The sequence below is a fragment of the Olea europaea genome, chromosome 2 (assembly GCF_002742605.1).
Source record: "Olea europaea var. sylvestris chromosome 2, O_europaea_v1, whole genome shotgun sequence".
Classification (NCBI taxonomy): Eukaryota; Viridiplantae; Streptophyta; class Magnoliopsida; order Lamiales; family Oleaceae; genus Olea; species Olea europaea.
Genome location: NC_036238.1, coordinates 4,078,703 through 4,098,516, shown reverse-complemented (window position 1 = coordinate 4,098,516; position 19,814 = coordinate 4,078,703). Strand labels below are relative to the sequence as shown.

At 33.9% G+C, this 19,814-nt stretch overlaps 1 protein-coding gene across 2 annotated transcripts; it reads left to right on the top strand.

Annotated features, from left to right (window-relative positions):
* Positions 1-14,789: 14,789 nt before the first annotated feature.
* Positions 14,790-19,329, top strand: LOC111408970 (transcription factor bHLH18-like). Of its 2 annotated transcripts, XR_002705390.1 has the most exons (3): positions 14,841-15,284; positions 19,025-19,127; positions 19,224-19,329. XR_002705390.1 is itself a non-coding variant. In XM_023038844.1 (2 exons), the coding sequence occupies exons 1-2, from the start codon at positions 14,943-14,945 to the stop codon at positions 15,843-15,845; spliced, it is 417 nt and encodes a 138-aa protein (XP_022894612.1). In that variant the 5' UTR covers positions 14,790-14,942; the 3' UTR covers positions 15,846-16,069. The 2 variants fall into 2 exon arrangements, 1 of the variants encoding a protein (XP_022894612.1); XM_023038844.1 differs by lacking the exons at positions 19,025-19,127; positions 19,224-19,329 and adding an exon at positions 15,771-16,069 and having other exon boundaries at positions 14,790-15,284.
* Positions 19,330-19,814: the final 485 nt, after the last annotated feature.

Sequence of the window (19,814 nt, the reverse complement as noted above, 5' to 3'; positions counted from 1 at the left end):
ACAATGAGTACAAGAACCGTGATTTCCTGTAACGGTTTTGGTTTATAAATTTTCGAGTTCGATTACGGTTGCAATTTTGGTGCTTTACATTGGCGCTTGTGGAAAATTAATGGAAAGTGGTAGTGGTGATGACGATGTGAAAGGGGGACGGGATGGAGAGGTGGTGGAAGGAATCTAAGCATGGATTGGATTTGGAGAAAGAAGAATACGATTACTTTTATTTTCCCTTTTTCGAGTTTTTTAATTAAATAAAAAATATATATTGAGTTTTATGTTATGAATCTTGTTTTTAAAAATACATTTTCAAAAATATCGAATTAAACAAGTTTTAGATACTTACAAAATTGGAAACTGAAAAGAGCAAATCAAGCGTCATTTTTAACTTCTAAAATTTAGCAACTCGAAAGATTCTTATAAGGTGGAATCCTACTCCTACTTCATGGATCCTGGGCGCATATAAACTGTTTTATTATATACTGATGAAGCGGTGACTCATTAATCTAACCAAATCCCATTATCAATCTGGCTTTTAGACTATCCTAGATGAAGTGACACAATTGGATCCAATTAAAAAAGTTATCTATTGCTGTATAATAATTAGACAAAATACCAGGTGGTAGGAACAAAACTTTTCAACATCATACTCTAAAGCAGAAATAAAATAAGTTATATATTGAACAAAATATTAAATAAATAAAGTTATCTTAGGAGTTTAAATTAAGTAGTTGAACATGGTATTAGAAGAAACAAAGATAACTTCCAGTTACTTATTTATGTAATTCATTACTTCTAGTACTTAATAGATTCAACAATATTCGCAGGTGCAATGCTTCATTTATCACTTTATTACTTGTTTGATTTGTATGTTTGCAATTTTGCACAACCACGTAATAAAGGGTCAAGTTTGTGGGTTGAGACGAGATTTTTGGAAATGATCTAATTGCATTCGACTCGCTCCACACGCAAGCATGAACTAGATCACGTGGTGGACTAGACTGAGCTTGACGTTGGGCGAGCCTTGCAATTTAGCTCGACACATTTGACATCCCTAACTTTCTCACTCAATTGGGGCCAAATATTAAAAAGTTATTATATTTACACCAAAATTCTTGTTAACCACACCGAATTTTAATTTAAATGAACTTCTCCAACCTATGCTCATTGTTATACTTGTATCTTCAACTGTTTTCTCTCTCCTTTTTATTGTTAGCAAGTAATTAATTAGCATATATTTTCCCTAGTGACGACTTGAGTCCAAATATTTTGTTAGCGTGCTTTGGCATGAGAGGGAGATGTTTTGAAATATTTTTGTATTTGTTGTCTTTCCGTATTTGAGATTATGAGTAATCTTTATATGCTCTTCTAACGGATTTAATGGATTAAAAGCATCACCACAGATAAGATATGTTGATTAATATATTATTGAGAATTAGAATATGACGAACAAAAGTTAAGAATAAAAGTGCAACAATAAATATATATTGAAATTTTTGTTACAATTAAAATGTGGCATGAAAGCAGGAACTGTAACCTGGATTTATTTAAACAATATAGTAGAAAAATGAAAACCCCATGAATGCAATAATATTTTGTTGATGCACATAAATGCTCAATACAATTATCTAATACGTAGTGTATACCTAACATTTTACTTGGATTTCCACTAAGGCCACGAGTCATGACAACCCATATTATATTTCATTGATCTCTATTCTAAGTACCCAATGTTATCAAAATTAGCCTGTTGAATAGTAGGCAATTTTCCCCCAATGGGATTCAATCTTTTGTCCTTGAAACAGTTCGAGCAAATAATGGATTTACTTGTTAATATACTAGATTGATAAGAATTTACCATGAATATTTTCTTTCACAGCTCCTTTTTTTTTCTTGATATTATCGATGCTGTCATATCATACTTTTCATAACCAAAATTCAAGACAATGTGATATTTTTGATGTCCACAATAATTGTTGTATAATACACTTTGCTTGAAGTCTACAATACAAATATGAGCGAGTTTTATTGGTTGTCCACAAAGAAAGACGGATTGTCAATCACACTCAATGTATAGTCATTTATTCGGAGCTTGCACCATAATGTGGATAACACAAGGGTATTTCAGAGCAATAAAAATGTGATTGCCCGTTAGTTCAAGATTTGAGATGGCACACATACACATCATATCGAATGTCTTATGATTTTACATTTTAGTCTACATATGCAAGAATTATAAGACAATAAATGATATATAATCAATGTGTGTTTGTCGTTATACGTTACAGGTGTTCTATTATTAACTTTCTCTTATTATTTCATTATCCAAGCGAGTTTTCTTTTCACATGGCCGTGATTTTAATTCACAACAGTGCTCAGAATGATTTAATGAGATTTGGACACAAATCTTTGGCGACGTACTTTAACACAATGCAAATAAAATAAATAACGCAAACCATATTTCACTTATATATTTTACATTTTAAGAGCAATAAGAAAAGCAAACCATTACAACTTTCTCTTAAAAGGTCCTGTGATTTTCAATTGAAAATGGGCCCTCTTACATTTTGTAAGGGTATATCTTGTGTTCTTCTCATTCGTAACAAATATTGTTGTTTTCTTTGTTGAAGTAAGTGAAAACAAAAAGTATTGTTGGGCAGTTGGAACAATATCCAATAGCTTTAACGCAATCGAACCCCAGGAAAAAAAAATTTGATTGCTACTTTTAGCATTAGATAAAAAAAAAAAAATAGAGAGGAAACTAGCACTATTGATTCATCAATGGCATCCACAAGTTTTTAACCTTTAAAAATGAACACGTTGGTCGTAATATTTAATTATAGTTGTACAATCAGACTCTAAATACTAAAATAACAATAAATTTCTGCTAAATTGTCAAGTAGTACTGTGAATGACTAATTTAAGCCTTGTGTGGCAAAGTTTTTGATAATAATATTAACGAATTTTGATAAAATTGGAAGGAATGTTGGGTTAAAAATTTGATTAAAAAATGTGGATCCCATAAAATCTATGGTCAAAAATTGAAATTTGATTAGATGAAAAGTTGGTAAAATTTTGCTTAAATTTTATCAAACAAGCACTTAATGATGTAAATTTATTTGTTAAATATATTTGTCGATAATCTTGGTAGGAGGAAGTATCCCATTAAAATGTGAAACGCTATATTAGGGTATATTTTATGTTATAAAAATGCTTGGAATTTTCGATAAATTGTCCACCCAATGCATTACATAATTAACATAAGCCTTTACAGGATTGTTCGAACAAATTCATTAGTAGAGGCAAGATGGCGTCACTTCTATTTATAGAGGATTTGCTATTAATCATGAATATTTTAACCTTTTGTTTGCATAAGTACGTGTTGCACAACAATGATAAAATGCCATGCGACCAAACATAAATAAATGTAGAATTATTTTAGTTGTATAATCAAGGTTGACAACTTACTCATAGGAAGGAGATCCTCGATTTTTTTATTCAGCCTGGGTCGTCTCTCATGTGTGTGGTTGTCAACTAGGATTGTCAACCTCGATTATACATGTAACATAACTGATAAATGTATCAAAAGTAGATAAATAAAATGTGCAGGATGTGAAATATACATCGAAATGTTTTATATTAATTTACACGGAGGTTCAACAACTATCTGTAAAGGCACGGCCTCTCCAAGCGGCGGCTGTGACAGTGATGGCGGAGGCAGCGGCTTCTGCACTTCAACAATGATTCTTCCCGGCAGCGGAGGCTGGCATGGGCACGGCAACGCTATGAACTTGGGAATTTGATCCCCTGGCATAAAAACTGGCAAGCTTTTATCCTGCTTCAAAAACAAAGAAAACACACAACTTCTGTAATTTGAACTCATTGTGTATAGTGGTTTTAGTTTTTAGACTAGGCTTTTCAAGAACTAATATCTCAAAATATAAGAAATGTTATTCACCTGGTGACCAAATCCATTAACAATTTTTTGTTGTTGAATTCAAGTATATTTTCGAAAAATAATTTGGTTGATCACTTCATTTGAAAAGTTTAAAGATGCAAACTGCATTTACTTTTCCATCAAAACTTAACATATACACAATTTTCATAAATAAATGACAAGTGACACGGAGATTTGACTTCAAGATTTTTATGAACTCTACCATGTTAACCAACTTCCTAAGAGCTTAAGTTCTTAAAGAAAAAGACACTTATTTATCTAATTCCATTAGAAAAGAAAATGAAGTAAAATATATATTACCATGTCTGTTGGGTGCTAGACTAGTGCCTCCCTCGAGAACGATGCCAGCGGCCGCGGCTCGGCGCAGAGAGCGGATTTTCGCCCAGTGGCATAAGAAGGAAAATATGCCACTCAGGATGAAGATAAGCAGCATGAGGATGACGGTTCCCAGGGGGAAACCTATCGATAGCAGGAATTCGTCGTCGTCGTGATCACTCAGCTCACGGTATGGATTTTCCATTGCTTATGCTAATATGCACTATATCTTCTTCCTTCATCAGTTTCAGAGATGAAGGAAAAAAAGGATAGGAGGTGAAGGATAAATACTTGAAAAGGATCCTTGATCTTAGCCCTATAATCTTGGTCAGACTACCAGTCTACAGGAGCAAATCATGGACTGTTAATCTCATCTCTAAAATCATGGATAATCAACCAGTCTACAGCCACAAATCATGGACACGGTTGCTGTAAATTTGCTGCTATTCCTTGTTTATTGATTCACTATTAATAGGCTTCCTAGTATAGCTTTTTTGGTTTATGTATATATATAGCTTGCTGCCCTCATTGCAATTTGTGTACAAAAGCCAAACAATTGTAAGACACAAAGTATTTTTCCTACAGCAGAACATCTGTCCTTCTTTATCATTTGTTCTTCTTCATGGTATCAGAGCCCATTAAACTCCAACGAGCGATTCGATCCGATTAAGTCTCTAAAAATGAGCACACGGATTTCAAAATTGGTCTGCTCAAACGAGCTACCATCTTGCGGGGGCATGTTAAGGGAATATAATCCCACATCGGTAAAATACCAAAATAATAACCAATATATAAAGGATTGTGACACTCCTCTTAATAAGGTTGACCCTATTAAGATGGACCCCAAATCTTTACATGGTATCAGAGCGTTTTGACTTTAACGAGTACAATCCGTCCGCTTCCGCCATGACTTCTCCGATTGTCTCTCACCCCACTGGTGGTCAGACTTATGAACAACATTTAATCTCCATAAACACTAGCCAATTACAGCGCCTCACCACCTCCACCTACCCAACTTGGCGTGCTACTTTCTCTTCCCTCCTCTTTGGGTACGGTATTATGGGGTATCTTGATGGAACCCTCCCATGTCTAGTTGTACCCACCAAAACCACTTCGACAAATGATGTTGCTGCCTATACTCGCTGGTTTAGACAAGATCAGCTTCTCTTGAATGCCATTTTGGCTTCTGTTTCGGAACAAATTGCTCCTCTTATTGCTTCGACAAAAACCTCTTGTGACGCTTGGGACAAGCTTTCTCGCTTGTATGCCAACAAGTCACGAACACGCGTCATGCAACTTAAAGAGGCACTCACTCTCATGCAACGTGGTGATAAACCCATTACTGACTATCTCCACAGTATCAAATGCATTGTAGATGAATTGGCTCTCATTGATACTCCTCTATCTGATTATGATATTACACTCTATGTCTTGCATGGACTAGGTCCTGATTATCGTGACATTGTTGCTCCTATCCGCACTCGCACCACTTCCTTGACATTCAAAGAATTGCACGACATGTTAGTTGGTCATGAGACATATCTTAAGCACCTTGAATCTGCCACCAATACGCTGATTGTTACAGCGAACCCAGCAACACGTGGCAATTTCACCTATCGTGGCCATCGCAAAAACTTCACTCGAGGCACTTCATCGAGTCAGACCCGACTCCACTCATCCCGTGATGGTTTTCGCAAGCCCAAGTGCCAATATTGTGATACTCTTGGCCACACTGCTAAATCTTGTCCAAAGCTATCTACCTCGACCTCTGGTGCGGCCAACTTCGTTGGTAAATCACTTGCTAAAGATAAGAAATGGTTGGTTGACTCTGGTGCTTCTCACAACATCACATCTGATTTGTCTAACCTCTCCATCCACTCTGAATATGATGGCACTGATGAAGTAGTAATTGGTGATGGTAAAGGTTTATCAGTTACTCATGTTGGCTCTCTTGGCCTCTCTTATCCCTCGCGTTCATTTCATATTACCAATACTTTATGTGTTCCTGAAATGCATAAGAATCTCATATCTGTGTATCATTTTACCAAGTCCAATAATGTATTAATTGAATTTCATCCTGATTATTTTTTTGTGAAGGATCGCACCAGGGGACGATACTGCTATGCGGTGATTGTGAAAATGGTGTCTATCCTCTTCCGCCTCTAGCCAAAACACAGTCATCAATTATTGCCAATGTGGGTGAGCGTACCTCCATCGACACTTGGCATCGTCGTTTGGGTCATCCTGCTCAGAAAATTGTTTCTCACATTGTTAAACAATTTTCGCTTCCTTTACGTAATTCTGTTCCACCGAATAATTGTACCTCATGTCGTCTCAATAAAAGTCATAAATTACCTTTTGGTACTAACTCCATTGTAAGTCATAATCCTCTTAATATATTTTTTCCGATGTTTGGGGTCCCACACAAATTCAATCCTCTGATGGATATCGCTATTATGTAATCTTTATTAACCACTATACTCGCTACTGTTGGGTTTTTCCCATGCACCAAAAATATGATGTCTATCAAATTTTCACTCACCTAAAACCTGTGTTGGAAAAGCAATTTGATCATCCAATTAAAAATTTCTACTCAGATAATGGTGGTAAATATATCAAGTTAAAGACATATTTTCTAAATCATAGGATCAGCCACCTTACCACTCCACCTCACACACCCCAACATAATGGCGTCTCAGAGAGACGACATCGACATATTGTTGAAACCGGAATGACCCTCCTTACGCAAGCTGCCTTACCCACTACATATTGGCCTTATGCTTTTCAAACAGCTGTGTACCTCATCAATAGACTCCCATCCCTAGCCCTAAAATATAGTTTATGAACGCTTGTTTGGGACATCACCAAATTATCTCAAATTATGGACATTTGGTTGCTTATGTTTTCCTTGGCTTAAACTCTATACTGGTCATAAGCTAGACTCCAAATCTCGTGCCTGTATTTTTCTTGGATACTCTACCTCTCAGAGTGCATATAAGTGTTTAGATTTAGCAACATCTCGACTTTATCTTTCCCGCCATGTACAATTCAACGAAAATGAATTCTCCTCTCTCTGCTTAAAGCCACCTTCTGAGCCTATCCACACGAGTCCACCCACTGTGGTCTCGCCCCACCTATCTATTATTCCAATAGATATGCCCAACCTATCCTCTTATCCTGTTGTTGAGTCCTTCCTAAACCCAACTCGTTCACATCACTCTCAACAGCAGCCCTTGGATCCGAGTCCTTCGCAGACTACATTAGCCACTTCTCTGGATAGTAACCCAAGTGCTACATCTGGCCCATCAGAACCTGCTGTACCAGTCCATACTCATGGCATGATTACACGAGCCATGAATAAATCTACCGACCCAAGCAGATATACCAAGTGTCTAAACATTTGCTGCGACCTGCTCTTGAGCCCACTTGTGTATCACAGGCTATGAAGGATCCTCTTTGGCGCCAGGCTATGAGTGAGGAATTCACTTCCCTATTGAAACATGGAACTTGGACCCTTGTCGAGAAACTTCCTCATCATAATCCCATTGGTTGCAAATGGGTGTATCGCATCAAGCGAAAACCAAATGGCAATATTGGTCATTATAAGGCCAGATTAGTGGCTAAAGGGTTCTACCAATGACCTGGCTTGGATTATAAAGAAACTTTTTCTCTTGTAGTCAAACCAGCTACAATCCACGCGATACTTACTCTTGCCGTGTCTAGGGGTTGGCCTCTTCGTCAACTAGATGTCAACAATGCATTTCTCCATGCCACTTTGACTGAGGAAGTTTACATGGCCCAACCAGCTGGTTTTGTTGACCTCAATGCACCTCATCATATATGCAAGCTTCATCGCTCTCTCTATGGACTCAAACAAGCCCCGCGGGCTTGGTATCATGCATTAAGTGATTATCTCACAAAAATGGGATTTTCTCAATCTAAAGCCGACTCTTCGTTATTTATATATCATATGGATGATCTAACTGCATATTTTCTCATTTATGTGGATGATCTCATTCTCACATGAAATTTCAGCACTTTTATCCAGCAGGTTGTCACTTCTTTGGGCAAGGCCTTTTCTCTCAAAGATCTTGGCCCATTAAGTTTTTTTTTGGGTGTTGAAGTTATCCCCACCACAGACGGTATATTTTTATCTTAGCATAAGTATATTAGGGAATTACTCTCTAAAACGGGCCTTGACAATGCGAAAGAGATTTTGACCCCAATGTCTACCTCTGATGTTCTCCGCTTGGATGATGGCACAACCTCTGTTGATTGCACGGAGTATCGTCGAATTATTGGTTCACTTCAATATCTATCTCTTACGAGACCTGACATTGCTTTCCTGATTTCTCGCCTTGCTCAATTTATGCATAGACCAACGGTGACACATTGGACAGCAGCTAAACGGTTATTGCGATACCTCAAAGCGACTCTTTATCATGGTCTACGGCTTCGCAAAACTAAAGGTCTTCATCTCACTGCATACTCCGATGCTGATTGGGCAGGCAATATGGATGACCGAACTTCCACTTCAGCCTACATCATTTATCTTGGCAACAATCCTATATCCTGGAGCACACGAAAACAGCGCGCTGTTGCGCGCTCCTCCACCGAAGCTGAATATCATGCTCTTGCGACTGCTGCTTCGGAAATAGCATGGCTTACTTCCCTCTTTCAAGAACTACAGGTGACTCTCCCTGCTGTACCAAAATTATACTATGACAATATTGGTGCCACTTAGCTCAGCTTAAATCCTATTCAACATTCCCGCATGAAGCATATTGCCATTGATATTCATTTTGTTCGGGACTATGTTAACAAAGGCCTGCTCAATGTATCTCATATATCTACCCGTGATCAACTTGCGAATCTCATGACGAAGGCTCTTTCAAAGACTCGCTTTCAAGAGCTTCACACCAAGATCAGTGTTGCCGATGGAAGCACCGTCTTGCGGGGACGTGAAAAGGATCCTTGATCTTAGCCCTATAATCTTGGTCAGACTACAAGTCTACAAGAGCAAATCATGGACTGTTAATCTCATCTCTAAAATCATGGATAATCAAACAGTCTATAGCCACAAATCATGGACACGGTTGCTGTAAATTTGCTGCTATTCCTTGTATATTGATTCACTCTTAATAGGCTTCCTAGTATAGTTTTTTTGGTTTATGTATATATATAGCTTGCTGTCCTCATTGCGATTTGTGTACAAAAGCCAAACAATTGTAATACACAAAGTATTTTTCTTACAGCAGAACATCTGTCCTTCTTTATCATTTGTTCTTCTTTAATACTGTGGTATGAGATAGAGAAAACGCCATGAGATGATGCGACGTGGGCTGGGATATGGTGGGGAGTATTAATGTAAGTTAAATAAAGTTCTTTAAATAAATAAAATGGTAAAATTTATTTTAGAAGTATTAGTCTATAAGGTGGTTCGACTTATTTTTATTTTTAGAAAAAAATTATCCAGAAGATGTCATGAATGACATAATGATAAATGTCTCGTATTCTTGAATTGAGAGATCAAATTGTTCGAAAATGTTGATTTCGACTAATTTAGTTGAGGGAATATAAATAGCAAATAAGAGAATCATTTATAATATAACTAAATAAGACATTTCAATGATAAATAATCTTGCTTAATTGTAAATAAACTTATTCATTTTCTTGAATAGAGAGTTGATTGGACTTGATCGGTTATTGATTTGACTTGGATTAGAGTGTAATTTAACTTAAGGCGCAATCAATTTGTTGGATTAAGGTCAATTTTGAAGTTTAGTTGACAATTATATATAACTAAGAGGGCAATCATTTGTAATATGATAATTTGTGACATTTTAATGATAGTTAACCATGTGTAATTGCTCTTACTTATCTTTATATTGATAGAGGGTATTTAGACTTGACATGCGTGACATTGATTGGACTCCAATTAGAGTCCACTCAACAAGGGGCCAATTTGACCCAAATAGGGTCCAGGATAACAAATTGTCTTTCAACTGTCATTTTTGTATTAATTAGTTTTTACTGGAAAGTTTGAGGAAATAATAAATCCAAAATTGATGAAAATAAATAAAAATTGATTTTGATCGAAGAAGTCCAAGAGCAAAAGGCCTAATCTTTACTTTTTAATATTCATGTGGAATGTGAACCACTGACCTCCTACATAAATTTTACATTTTTTACTACTCATATAACTTATCTAATTTAATTATTTCTTTCAAATGATATATATAATATATATCTAACAATCCATCACATGAAATAAATAAAATAAATGTAAATATTATTTTTGAGTATGCTAGGGGACCTCTCATATTCCCAAATTTCATCAATTATCAAAATCAAAGGAGGCAAATTCATTGTTGTTATAAGAAACTTAAAGATAAATTACAAAGCCATCATCAATTGACGATCAAACCAAGCTTTTTGAGGAAACAAGAAAAAGATATTGCGTCATTCAATCAAGAAACAATTCGAGAAATTCAAGACTCATCATCTTCTACTTCAACACTCTAAAAATGGGATTATGTTGTAATGATCTGGCCTCTAAACCTAAGCTGTTGACTTATGTATTGTTCACTATAGGAGAGGCCGAGCTCATCTTACCCCTCACAAATTTTTGTCGCTTCCCCAAGATTCGAACTCATGATCTTTCCTTTAAGTAAGGTTTAAATTGAATCCTGATTCAACTTAAGTCATTCATAAGGGAAATGTCAAGGACTCAATCTTGGATAATGTGATAGAAACTCGTAACGGGTACGTTGGATATATGTTGTACTAAAGCGGACAGTATATAAGAGAACAGCAAGACATGAGGCTCGGGTCGTTACACATGTTCTACCAATTAATCATGTTTTCCTGTTATTTTCCAATAATAGGATTGAAATCCAATTATTAAGATCTAGATGAACTCTTGTTATGAAGATTTAAATAAAAGTTCAATAATTTAATGCCCAATATATGTTCATTTTTAAATGATAATTAATTAGCTACTAATTGGAATATTTTGTGAATTTTGTTGTTATTGCGAGAGACAATAAGATATATTGCACTTATAACAATCATTGTAAAATCCGATAAAGGATAGAGATATAACGTTATACTTTGCATGATTTATATTCTAACGTTTTTAATGCATACTTTCATATTCGCATCTCTCATGGAGATATATGAAGGTCATATGAAATAATAGATTTAATTCAACTAGAAAGAGATTATTCATTAAGCCCTTGTATGAGCCCCATTATTTACAAAATATATTTTCTCTCTTCTTTTCAATTACACATTTTTCAATAAAATAATTTACAAACTCAAAACTTATTCTTATTTTTTAACTACACATTCTTCATCAACCTATTATTCCAAAATGCATTTTCAAAAGAAAATGGGGCTCAAACATGCTCTAACTTAGTAACATTGATCAATAAGAATACATACATATTATCATGATATTGTAAATTGTATTAAGATAGAGTAAAAAGTGGTATAAGCAGAATACGCTTCAAATCTTGTGAAAATTGGGCTCAGTCAAACACCAAATGAACACCAACCATATGAGACTCAAACCCACAACTATCTTCACTCGGTTGCCACTGAATTGTACTTATAAAAAACATAATAATGGTGATTAATTTGCACCCACAAAGGAAGAGAATAGAGGAAGCAATTGTAAACCCAAGAGAAACCAAAGACGCTTGTTCTGACATTTTCTTTCAAATGCAAATTAACACGCGGCTGCGAGGTAAGAAGAATGATAGATATATATATTCTTTAGTTTAGGTCGCCTTCAATTGGGCCAAAGACAAGTAAATTGACTCTACAAACAAATACCAAGATAATGGGCCAACAAACCTAATAAAAGGATTACCAACAAAAAGTACAATAAGCTAACTTACATGAGCCATCCTGAAGTGAATTGAGCAATGAGAAACTATAACTAATTAAGTCACTTCCAATGGTCCAAGATGTTTTTAGGTCGTGCCAATCACTGTGGTGTTGATATAGTTATCTCAATAACATTTTAGCATCATCGCTCGAATTTATTGGATATAAAAAATCAACAAATCTCCACCTTAATACCCAATAAACCTACAAGCAAGCAACATAAAGCTTATGCTTACCTAATCAACATAACAAAATAAAATTGGAATCACAGACCTAACCTGAAACACATACCATACTACTCCATGTACTGACAAGGGCTAAGGTCAAGAAAATCCAAGCAGAAAATATATAATCACGTTAACATAAAGTATCGTCTAATATTCAATATGATTCCGCAAGATCTAGCTTCATTCAAGTAACGGTGTCAATCAAGAGCATATAAAACATGCGATGAAAATATGGGAAAACACAAAGATCTTTTCAAACAAGTTCACGTAGTAAAAAACATCAGACTAACTCCAATTTAATTAATCAAAATAACCAACATATACAACAATTGCATAAATGATCCCGCAAAAAGATCTCACCAAAATTATCCTACTTGATTCCATGCAATTCGCATCTCGAGAACACATCTCCTCTCATCACCAACCATGCTCACTAAACTAGTCACTAGTCATATCTAACTGATAAACCACCGTAGATCTTAAGTCCATGGGATGTTCATCTATCATTACCTCATATCTCTCAACCTAAATGGATAATAGATCTCCGCATAATAGAAATGATAGGAGTGTCACTCTCACACTCCACCCAATTAGGATTTTCACAAATAAAGGATTCTAACATTTAATCACATCACTTCTCGTGATCCAAATGTCACTCTCTACATCCCTTGTACATATTACCAATGTACCATCAAACGTCCATACTCTACAATATCAATAGATATACTTAATGCTAATGTATCTCAACCACTATGCATGCAAACACATTACATGCAGTAATAAGATCACTCTAAAATTCATGTAAATACACGTCAACCATATTGAAATCCAGTACAAAAAATAATGCACCAAATCAAGTAACCATTCATGCAAATGGGATTTTCACACAAATGCGCATGCAATAACTAGGATTACTCGGGTCATAACTAGACTGGGCGATGATGTTAAAATGTTGTTGCGATAAATATATCAACACCATAGCGATTGGCTCACCTGGAAACAACTTGGGCCATTGGAAGTGACATAATTAATTAAAGTTACTCATGTCCCAATTCACTTTTGGATGGCCCATGTGCGTTAGCTCATTGTCTTTGTGTTGATCTTTTTGTTGGTGGTCCTTTTAATAGGGTTGTTGGTCCATTAGCTTGATAATTTGTTGCGGCCCATTTAATTATCTTGGGCCCAATTGGAGATGACCTAAACCAAAGACTATATATCCATCATTCTTCTTGCTTGGAAGCCATGTGTTAATTTTGCATTTGAGAGAGAACGTGAGCACAGCCGTCTTCGGTTTCTCTTAAGTTTCGAATTGCTTCCTCTATTCTCTTCCTTCGTGGTTGCAAGTCATTATTGTGTTCTTTGTGAGTGCAACTTAGTGGGAACCAAACGAAGGTAGTTGTGGGTTTGAGCCCATATGGTTGGTGTTTGATGGGTGTTTGACTGAGCCCCATTTTTACAAGGTTTGAAGTGTATTTCGCTTAAAAATGGTATCAAAGTCCAATTGGGATTTGAAATCTTAATAATCATCTCTCCTAAAACCATCATAATTTGATCATTAGAACAATTATTTAGATAATTATTATAAAATCTTTTTACAAGTTTGCTATTCGTCCATTGGGAACGATATCTTACTCATTATTTTATTACTTATCAGTGATACCGTATACTTACGAGTTTTATAAATTAATATATTAATGATATGTATTGGGAAAGTTAAAAGCACAATATGAAATTCTACCATTTTGCTACTTTTCAAAATTTGCTATTAGATAATACAGATTCTTAATAATCACTTTTTATAGATTTCCCAAACACTTAAGCCACTGTTCGAGTTCCATTCCACATGAATTCATTTTTTGTTACATTACTATGCTCAATATTTCATTAATTAATGTAAATTTCTAGTCAGTAGTCTACGATGATGGTTTCTGTCGGTATATTGGTTCACACTTTTGTATTTCTTAACTTTTTTTTCTAAAATGAGGTAAATAAGTATTTTTATGCTTTCCTAATGAACTTCTTATATGAGAATCGGTATAGAAACAATGTGCTAACTACTATATGTTGATGATACCAATGAGAAGAGGAAAAAAACACAATAAACATAAGCATGAACTAGAAGTTAACAATCTTTAATACATTTAGAAAAGGGTTCAACTATAATGAGAGAATATATATATATATAAAACTGTAAAAGTGAGACCGTGACTTGAGAAACTTTATAGTTTTTACAAAGAAAAGTGGGGACTCGAAAGTTTTTCAAAAGAAAATAAAATTACTTCATTGTGTCATCATTGTTTTGCAACAATTATGAATAAAGAAATACGCTCGATTTCCACGTGCTTACATGAAAAATATGAAAAATAGTTTCCACCAGTCTATTTTATCCGAGTTCGATTGTGTAGCAAACATAGGGCATCCGAAGAAGATACACTAAGCTCTCTCTCTCTCTCTCTCTCTCTCCACATAGACTTCAAGAATCAAAATATTTAAGCATAATAATTTAAATATTCTGTTGTTTTGTGTTTTTTCTTTCTTTCTTTCTGTTTGCAGAAATGGATGAAGCTTCTGTACTGGAAAATGCTATAAGGTATTTCACATACCTCCAAGGACAAGTGGATTTACTTGAGGAACAAGAAAGAAAGCCCACGGTACGTGTCAAGAAATCACAGTTGGTGGTGGACGATGACGAATCATCGTGGAATGAGCAGCAGTCGCCCCCATCAATCGAGGCTCAAGTTTGTGACAAACATGTTCTTCTCAGAATCCGTTGTGAGAAACGTAAAGGGGTTTTGGTGAAAATTCTTTGCGAAGTAGAGAAGCTTAATTTGGGTTTTGTTCACACATGTGTGGTGCCATTTGGAAGTTCATCCTATGATATTATCATTGTTGCAGAGGTAAATAATCTTTTTCGAGCAACTTAATGTTTAAGATGTAGTGGTTCAAATTGATATTCTTTTTTTTTTTTTTTTTTTGACATTTAGCCCCTGTTTCATTCTCATCCTTCGAAAAAAAATAAAAAAGTGATACATTTTAAACAGTATTTTCACATCATTTCAACCACACATTCTTCAATAAAATAATATTAAACGCAAATTCAAAATTTTTTCTTATTTTTTAACTACACATTTTCTATCAATGGACTATTTAAAAATTCATTCTTATCAAAAGAATGAGGCTCAAATAAGGACTTAAAGAAGAGATAAAAATACTATGCACGAAAGGAACTAACTACGGGCAGCGAAAGAGTTGTTATTGAGTTCTGTTGGGAGAAGTAATACAAATCTTTTAAATAATTAATTTTATCATATATAAATGATGTAGAAATTGCCTTAACGGTTATGTATGAACATCTTGTTGAATTTAGCCTTCTATCTCTTCAGAACGAGGAAGAATTCAGTTTGGCAGTGAAAGAAATTGTACAAAATATTTATGCCGTTCTCCAGCGTGCTGTCTAGGGAGAAACGGGAGCTGGCAATGTGTGTACTCGTTGGGCTAAATGGATTTGGGCGTCGACCGTTAGATACAACTATAAATCTGATAAATATTTTAATCTTATCTTATATCTTACTGTAATCATCTCTTTAGTATCCTTATCTTTAAGAGAAATTACCCTTCTCAATATAGATTTTCGTGAGTCTATGCTCATGCTTGGTGGGAATTAAATCAACTTTTTAGTAAATTTTAATAAAAGTTGATAAAATGTGCCGTTGAAAAATTCTGGATCCCATAAAATATGTAGTGGCAATTAATTGTTGATTTTCACTTAAATCAAAATTTTTAAATAAAATATATAGTTAAAATTAATTGTTGATTTTGATTTAAATTAAAATTTATATTTTAATCCATACTCTACATGGGCATCTCTTATGCGGATTGCAAGTTTTTTATGTTCTTGTTTTGGAGTATTTTGGAAGGGCATTTCAAAGTATGTACTGAAGATTCTAAGTGATGGTCTATTATGATATTTTCAGCACTACACCAAAATTTACACTATATTGCACCAAACCTTGTACCAAACTAAAATTCTTTTCCAGCCACATTGTTTTATTATCTTATTCATTCTTTCGATTTTTGACAATACATTTTATTTAAAAAAATTATTTATTCATTTAATTATTTTATAACTAAATAAATTACTAAATCATAACTTCATTAAATTAACAAATATACTGATTATTAAATTATTCATATGTTTTATATATTATGTTAAATTGACGAAAATAATTGATTATATTATTAATTTACGATAAACAATTACATTAAATTTACAAAAATAATTACTAAATTAAAAAATCCTTAATTATTATTGATTATATTATTAAAAATAATAAACTTTAGTAGTATAATTAATAGTGTAATTAATTATCATCATCATCATAGAACGAAAATGACACAAATACTCTTAACCATTATCTTTGAAAAATGAAAAATAAGGGCAAACCTTCCTCCAATCATTGCACCAAAGCCAAAATTTGGTGCAATAGGGCATCCATGGGAGATACCCTTATGTCAAACTCATATATGCATGGAACTAGAAGGAACATTCTTTCTACAAATTTGAATTACAACTTGAATCAATTTAGGTTAGTCAATAGTTTATAAATTAAGAGCCTAATTGAGCCCCATTTTTTCTTATTTTACTTTTGTATGTAGAATGAATTTTGGAATAGTAAATTGATGTATAATGCGTAGTTAAAAAGAATAAGAAAAGGTTTATTATTTACTTGAATAACGTGTGCAATATTATTTAATTGAAAAATGTATGATTGAAAACGAAGAGATAAAAATGTATTTTAAAAATAATGAGGATTGAATAAGGGTAAAAGAAACTACAAAAGTTACAAAATCCTACCACAAATTGAAATTATCATATGTATTGTTCATAAAGAGTAGAATTTCAAATTGCAATGGTAAAAAGAATAGGAATCCATCTCATAAGTTAAGATTGTTCAAAATTAGAAACCTTAATTCTATATCATTGAGAGAAATATAATCATCGTAAGGAATAGTTAGGAAAATATAAATGTGATAACATACATTTTACGTGCATAAAATCAAACTAAATTTTGACTTACAGAAATTGAATACGATAAGTAGAAATAAGGAAGTCGAGGCAAGAGTTGAACTCTTTGTCCTTAAAACAATTATACCCAGTATGAGTCTTAATGGTTTTTCAGCATTCGTCTATCAAGATACAATAGTCACTTTCCGCAATAGCACTCCAAATTATGTAGACCGACTAACCTTACTAATATTTTGAACTCTCTTTTATGAAATTCTATTCAAAGTAAATGAACAAATGAATATGCATCAACATGATAAGCAATTTATGAATTGAAATGAATTAATTCCAATCGCCCGGAATTAATATATGGACTTTGCTTGTTTGCCTGGCTGAGGCTCACGGGCCCCTTACAGGGCCTCTCACAAATAGGATGGGTGGATGATTTTTGTATAATTTTTTATCATCATGGGTCCCATGTGGGACCAACAACCTCTTTGGTATAAGCCTGTAACAGCCTGTGAGGCCTCAGCCTGACAAACAAGCAAAATCCTTAATGTGTAGTGGTCCAAAATGTTAACCAAAAGACACAACTTAATGAAAATGCATATCTAAAAAGGCTTGCCCCTATCCTTATCCATATCCTTATATTATAGAATAAAAGTTGCTCCATATATGGACTGTTCCTAAGAATGTGTGCCCATCCACTCCATCATTTCTCACTTTCACCTCTTTCTTTCTCTATCTCTGGTGTCTCATGTCAATCTTTCACCCTTTCTCCACACAACCTCCCATACCTCTTTACTATGTTCTCCAGTTTTCCTCTCAGTTATATATCACAAACTTAAAGGGAACAAGCCATCTGAAGCGCTTACCAAATTTAGTATCATGTTGTACCAAATTTTGTATCAAATCTTGCACCAAATTAAAATTTATTTCCAACTATTACACTAAATGAACGGTGTTTACCCATTTTCTTCCCTTTTTTTATTCTTTATAATTTATTTATTTGAAATATTTTTTCTTTAATTATTTTATAAATACATAAATTACTAAATAAATAATTACATTAATAAATATAAAAATATAGTACAATTAATAAAAACACTACAACAACGAAATATTAAATCATGCCATCAAAAAATAGTAGATTATCGTATGTATGTCATCGTTTAATATATTTCGTATTAACTTTAATAAATAATCGTGTTTGTTATATTTTAACTTTTTTCTTCTTTTAATTAATTATTATTTCTTACATTTAAATTTTATTTTAAATAATAATAATAATAATAATAATAATAATAATAATATATTGTAAAAAATATATAGCACAAATGACATAAATAATACACTTCATCAATTTATTTGAAAAAGGATAAGAAAAGGCAAAAAAACTTTGCAACAAAATGACGCAAAGTATAGTATTTCATTGAAGCTCCTTTGCACCAAAAAATGGTGCATTTTGATATTTTGGTGTTCACATTGGAGATGGCCTCCTACAGCCTCCAACAACAAGGTTTCATGTGGAGTTTTATTCTCTCTATGTCTATGTCTATAGTTATAGAAATATATGTATTTATAGACTAAACATTTTGAATTAATCTTTGTTTTTTTATCCTTCCCATGTAGAGAAGAGAAGAAAACGGAGAAATCGAAGAACCACTCCACCCATAACCAGTCTCACAAGAACGGTGTCAAGCCCTAACGCCACCGTTACACCTCCACAAAAGGGGTTCGTTTTTATTCCGCCGATTTCCTTTATATGTGTGGATTTATGATAAATTTTCCTTATTTTTACATGTTGAATTCCAAACTGTTGGACCCAAAGGTTTTGAGGAACCAGAGATATGCGAGAAAGTACAACAACAAAATCGGTGAATCTGTTGTGGAAGAGTAGACTTAAATTTTTCAAATGTGATTCTCCTTCAGTCTAATATTTGCTCCTTTCTTCTGCTCTTCTTATTTTACTGTTTTCATATGCTTCATTATTCTCATTGTCGTGTTTTTTGTACTTGGATTGCTATTTTTCTATTAAAAATCCGGTGTATTTCTTGTAATTTGCCGATGGAGCATTTCAGATTGTAGCTAACAATCCCAGGAAAAATATATATACCCAGATAAAGATAGATATCTTAAATTTTTTGTTCAATAAAATATGCCCGATTAAAACTAGAAATTTGTATGGTGCATTATATGAACATACACTTGGTATTACATTTATGGAGTTCTTAATGTCTGTTTGATTGCGAAGATGAAATTTGGGTGGAAAGAAAATGAATTCCAAGGAATTGAATTACCTAGAAATTGTTTTCCAGAGAATTGTAAATTATTGTGTTTGATTAGTATAATTTTTCACGTGAAAAATGTTGAAGGAAAAGTGTTTTTTGATGTTCGTTTTGTTTTGTTTTACATGAAAATT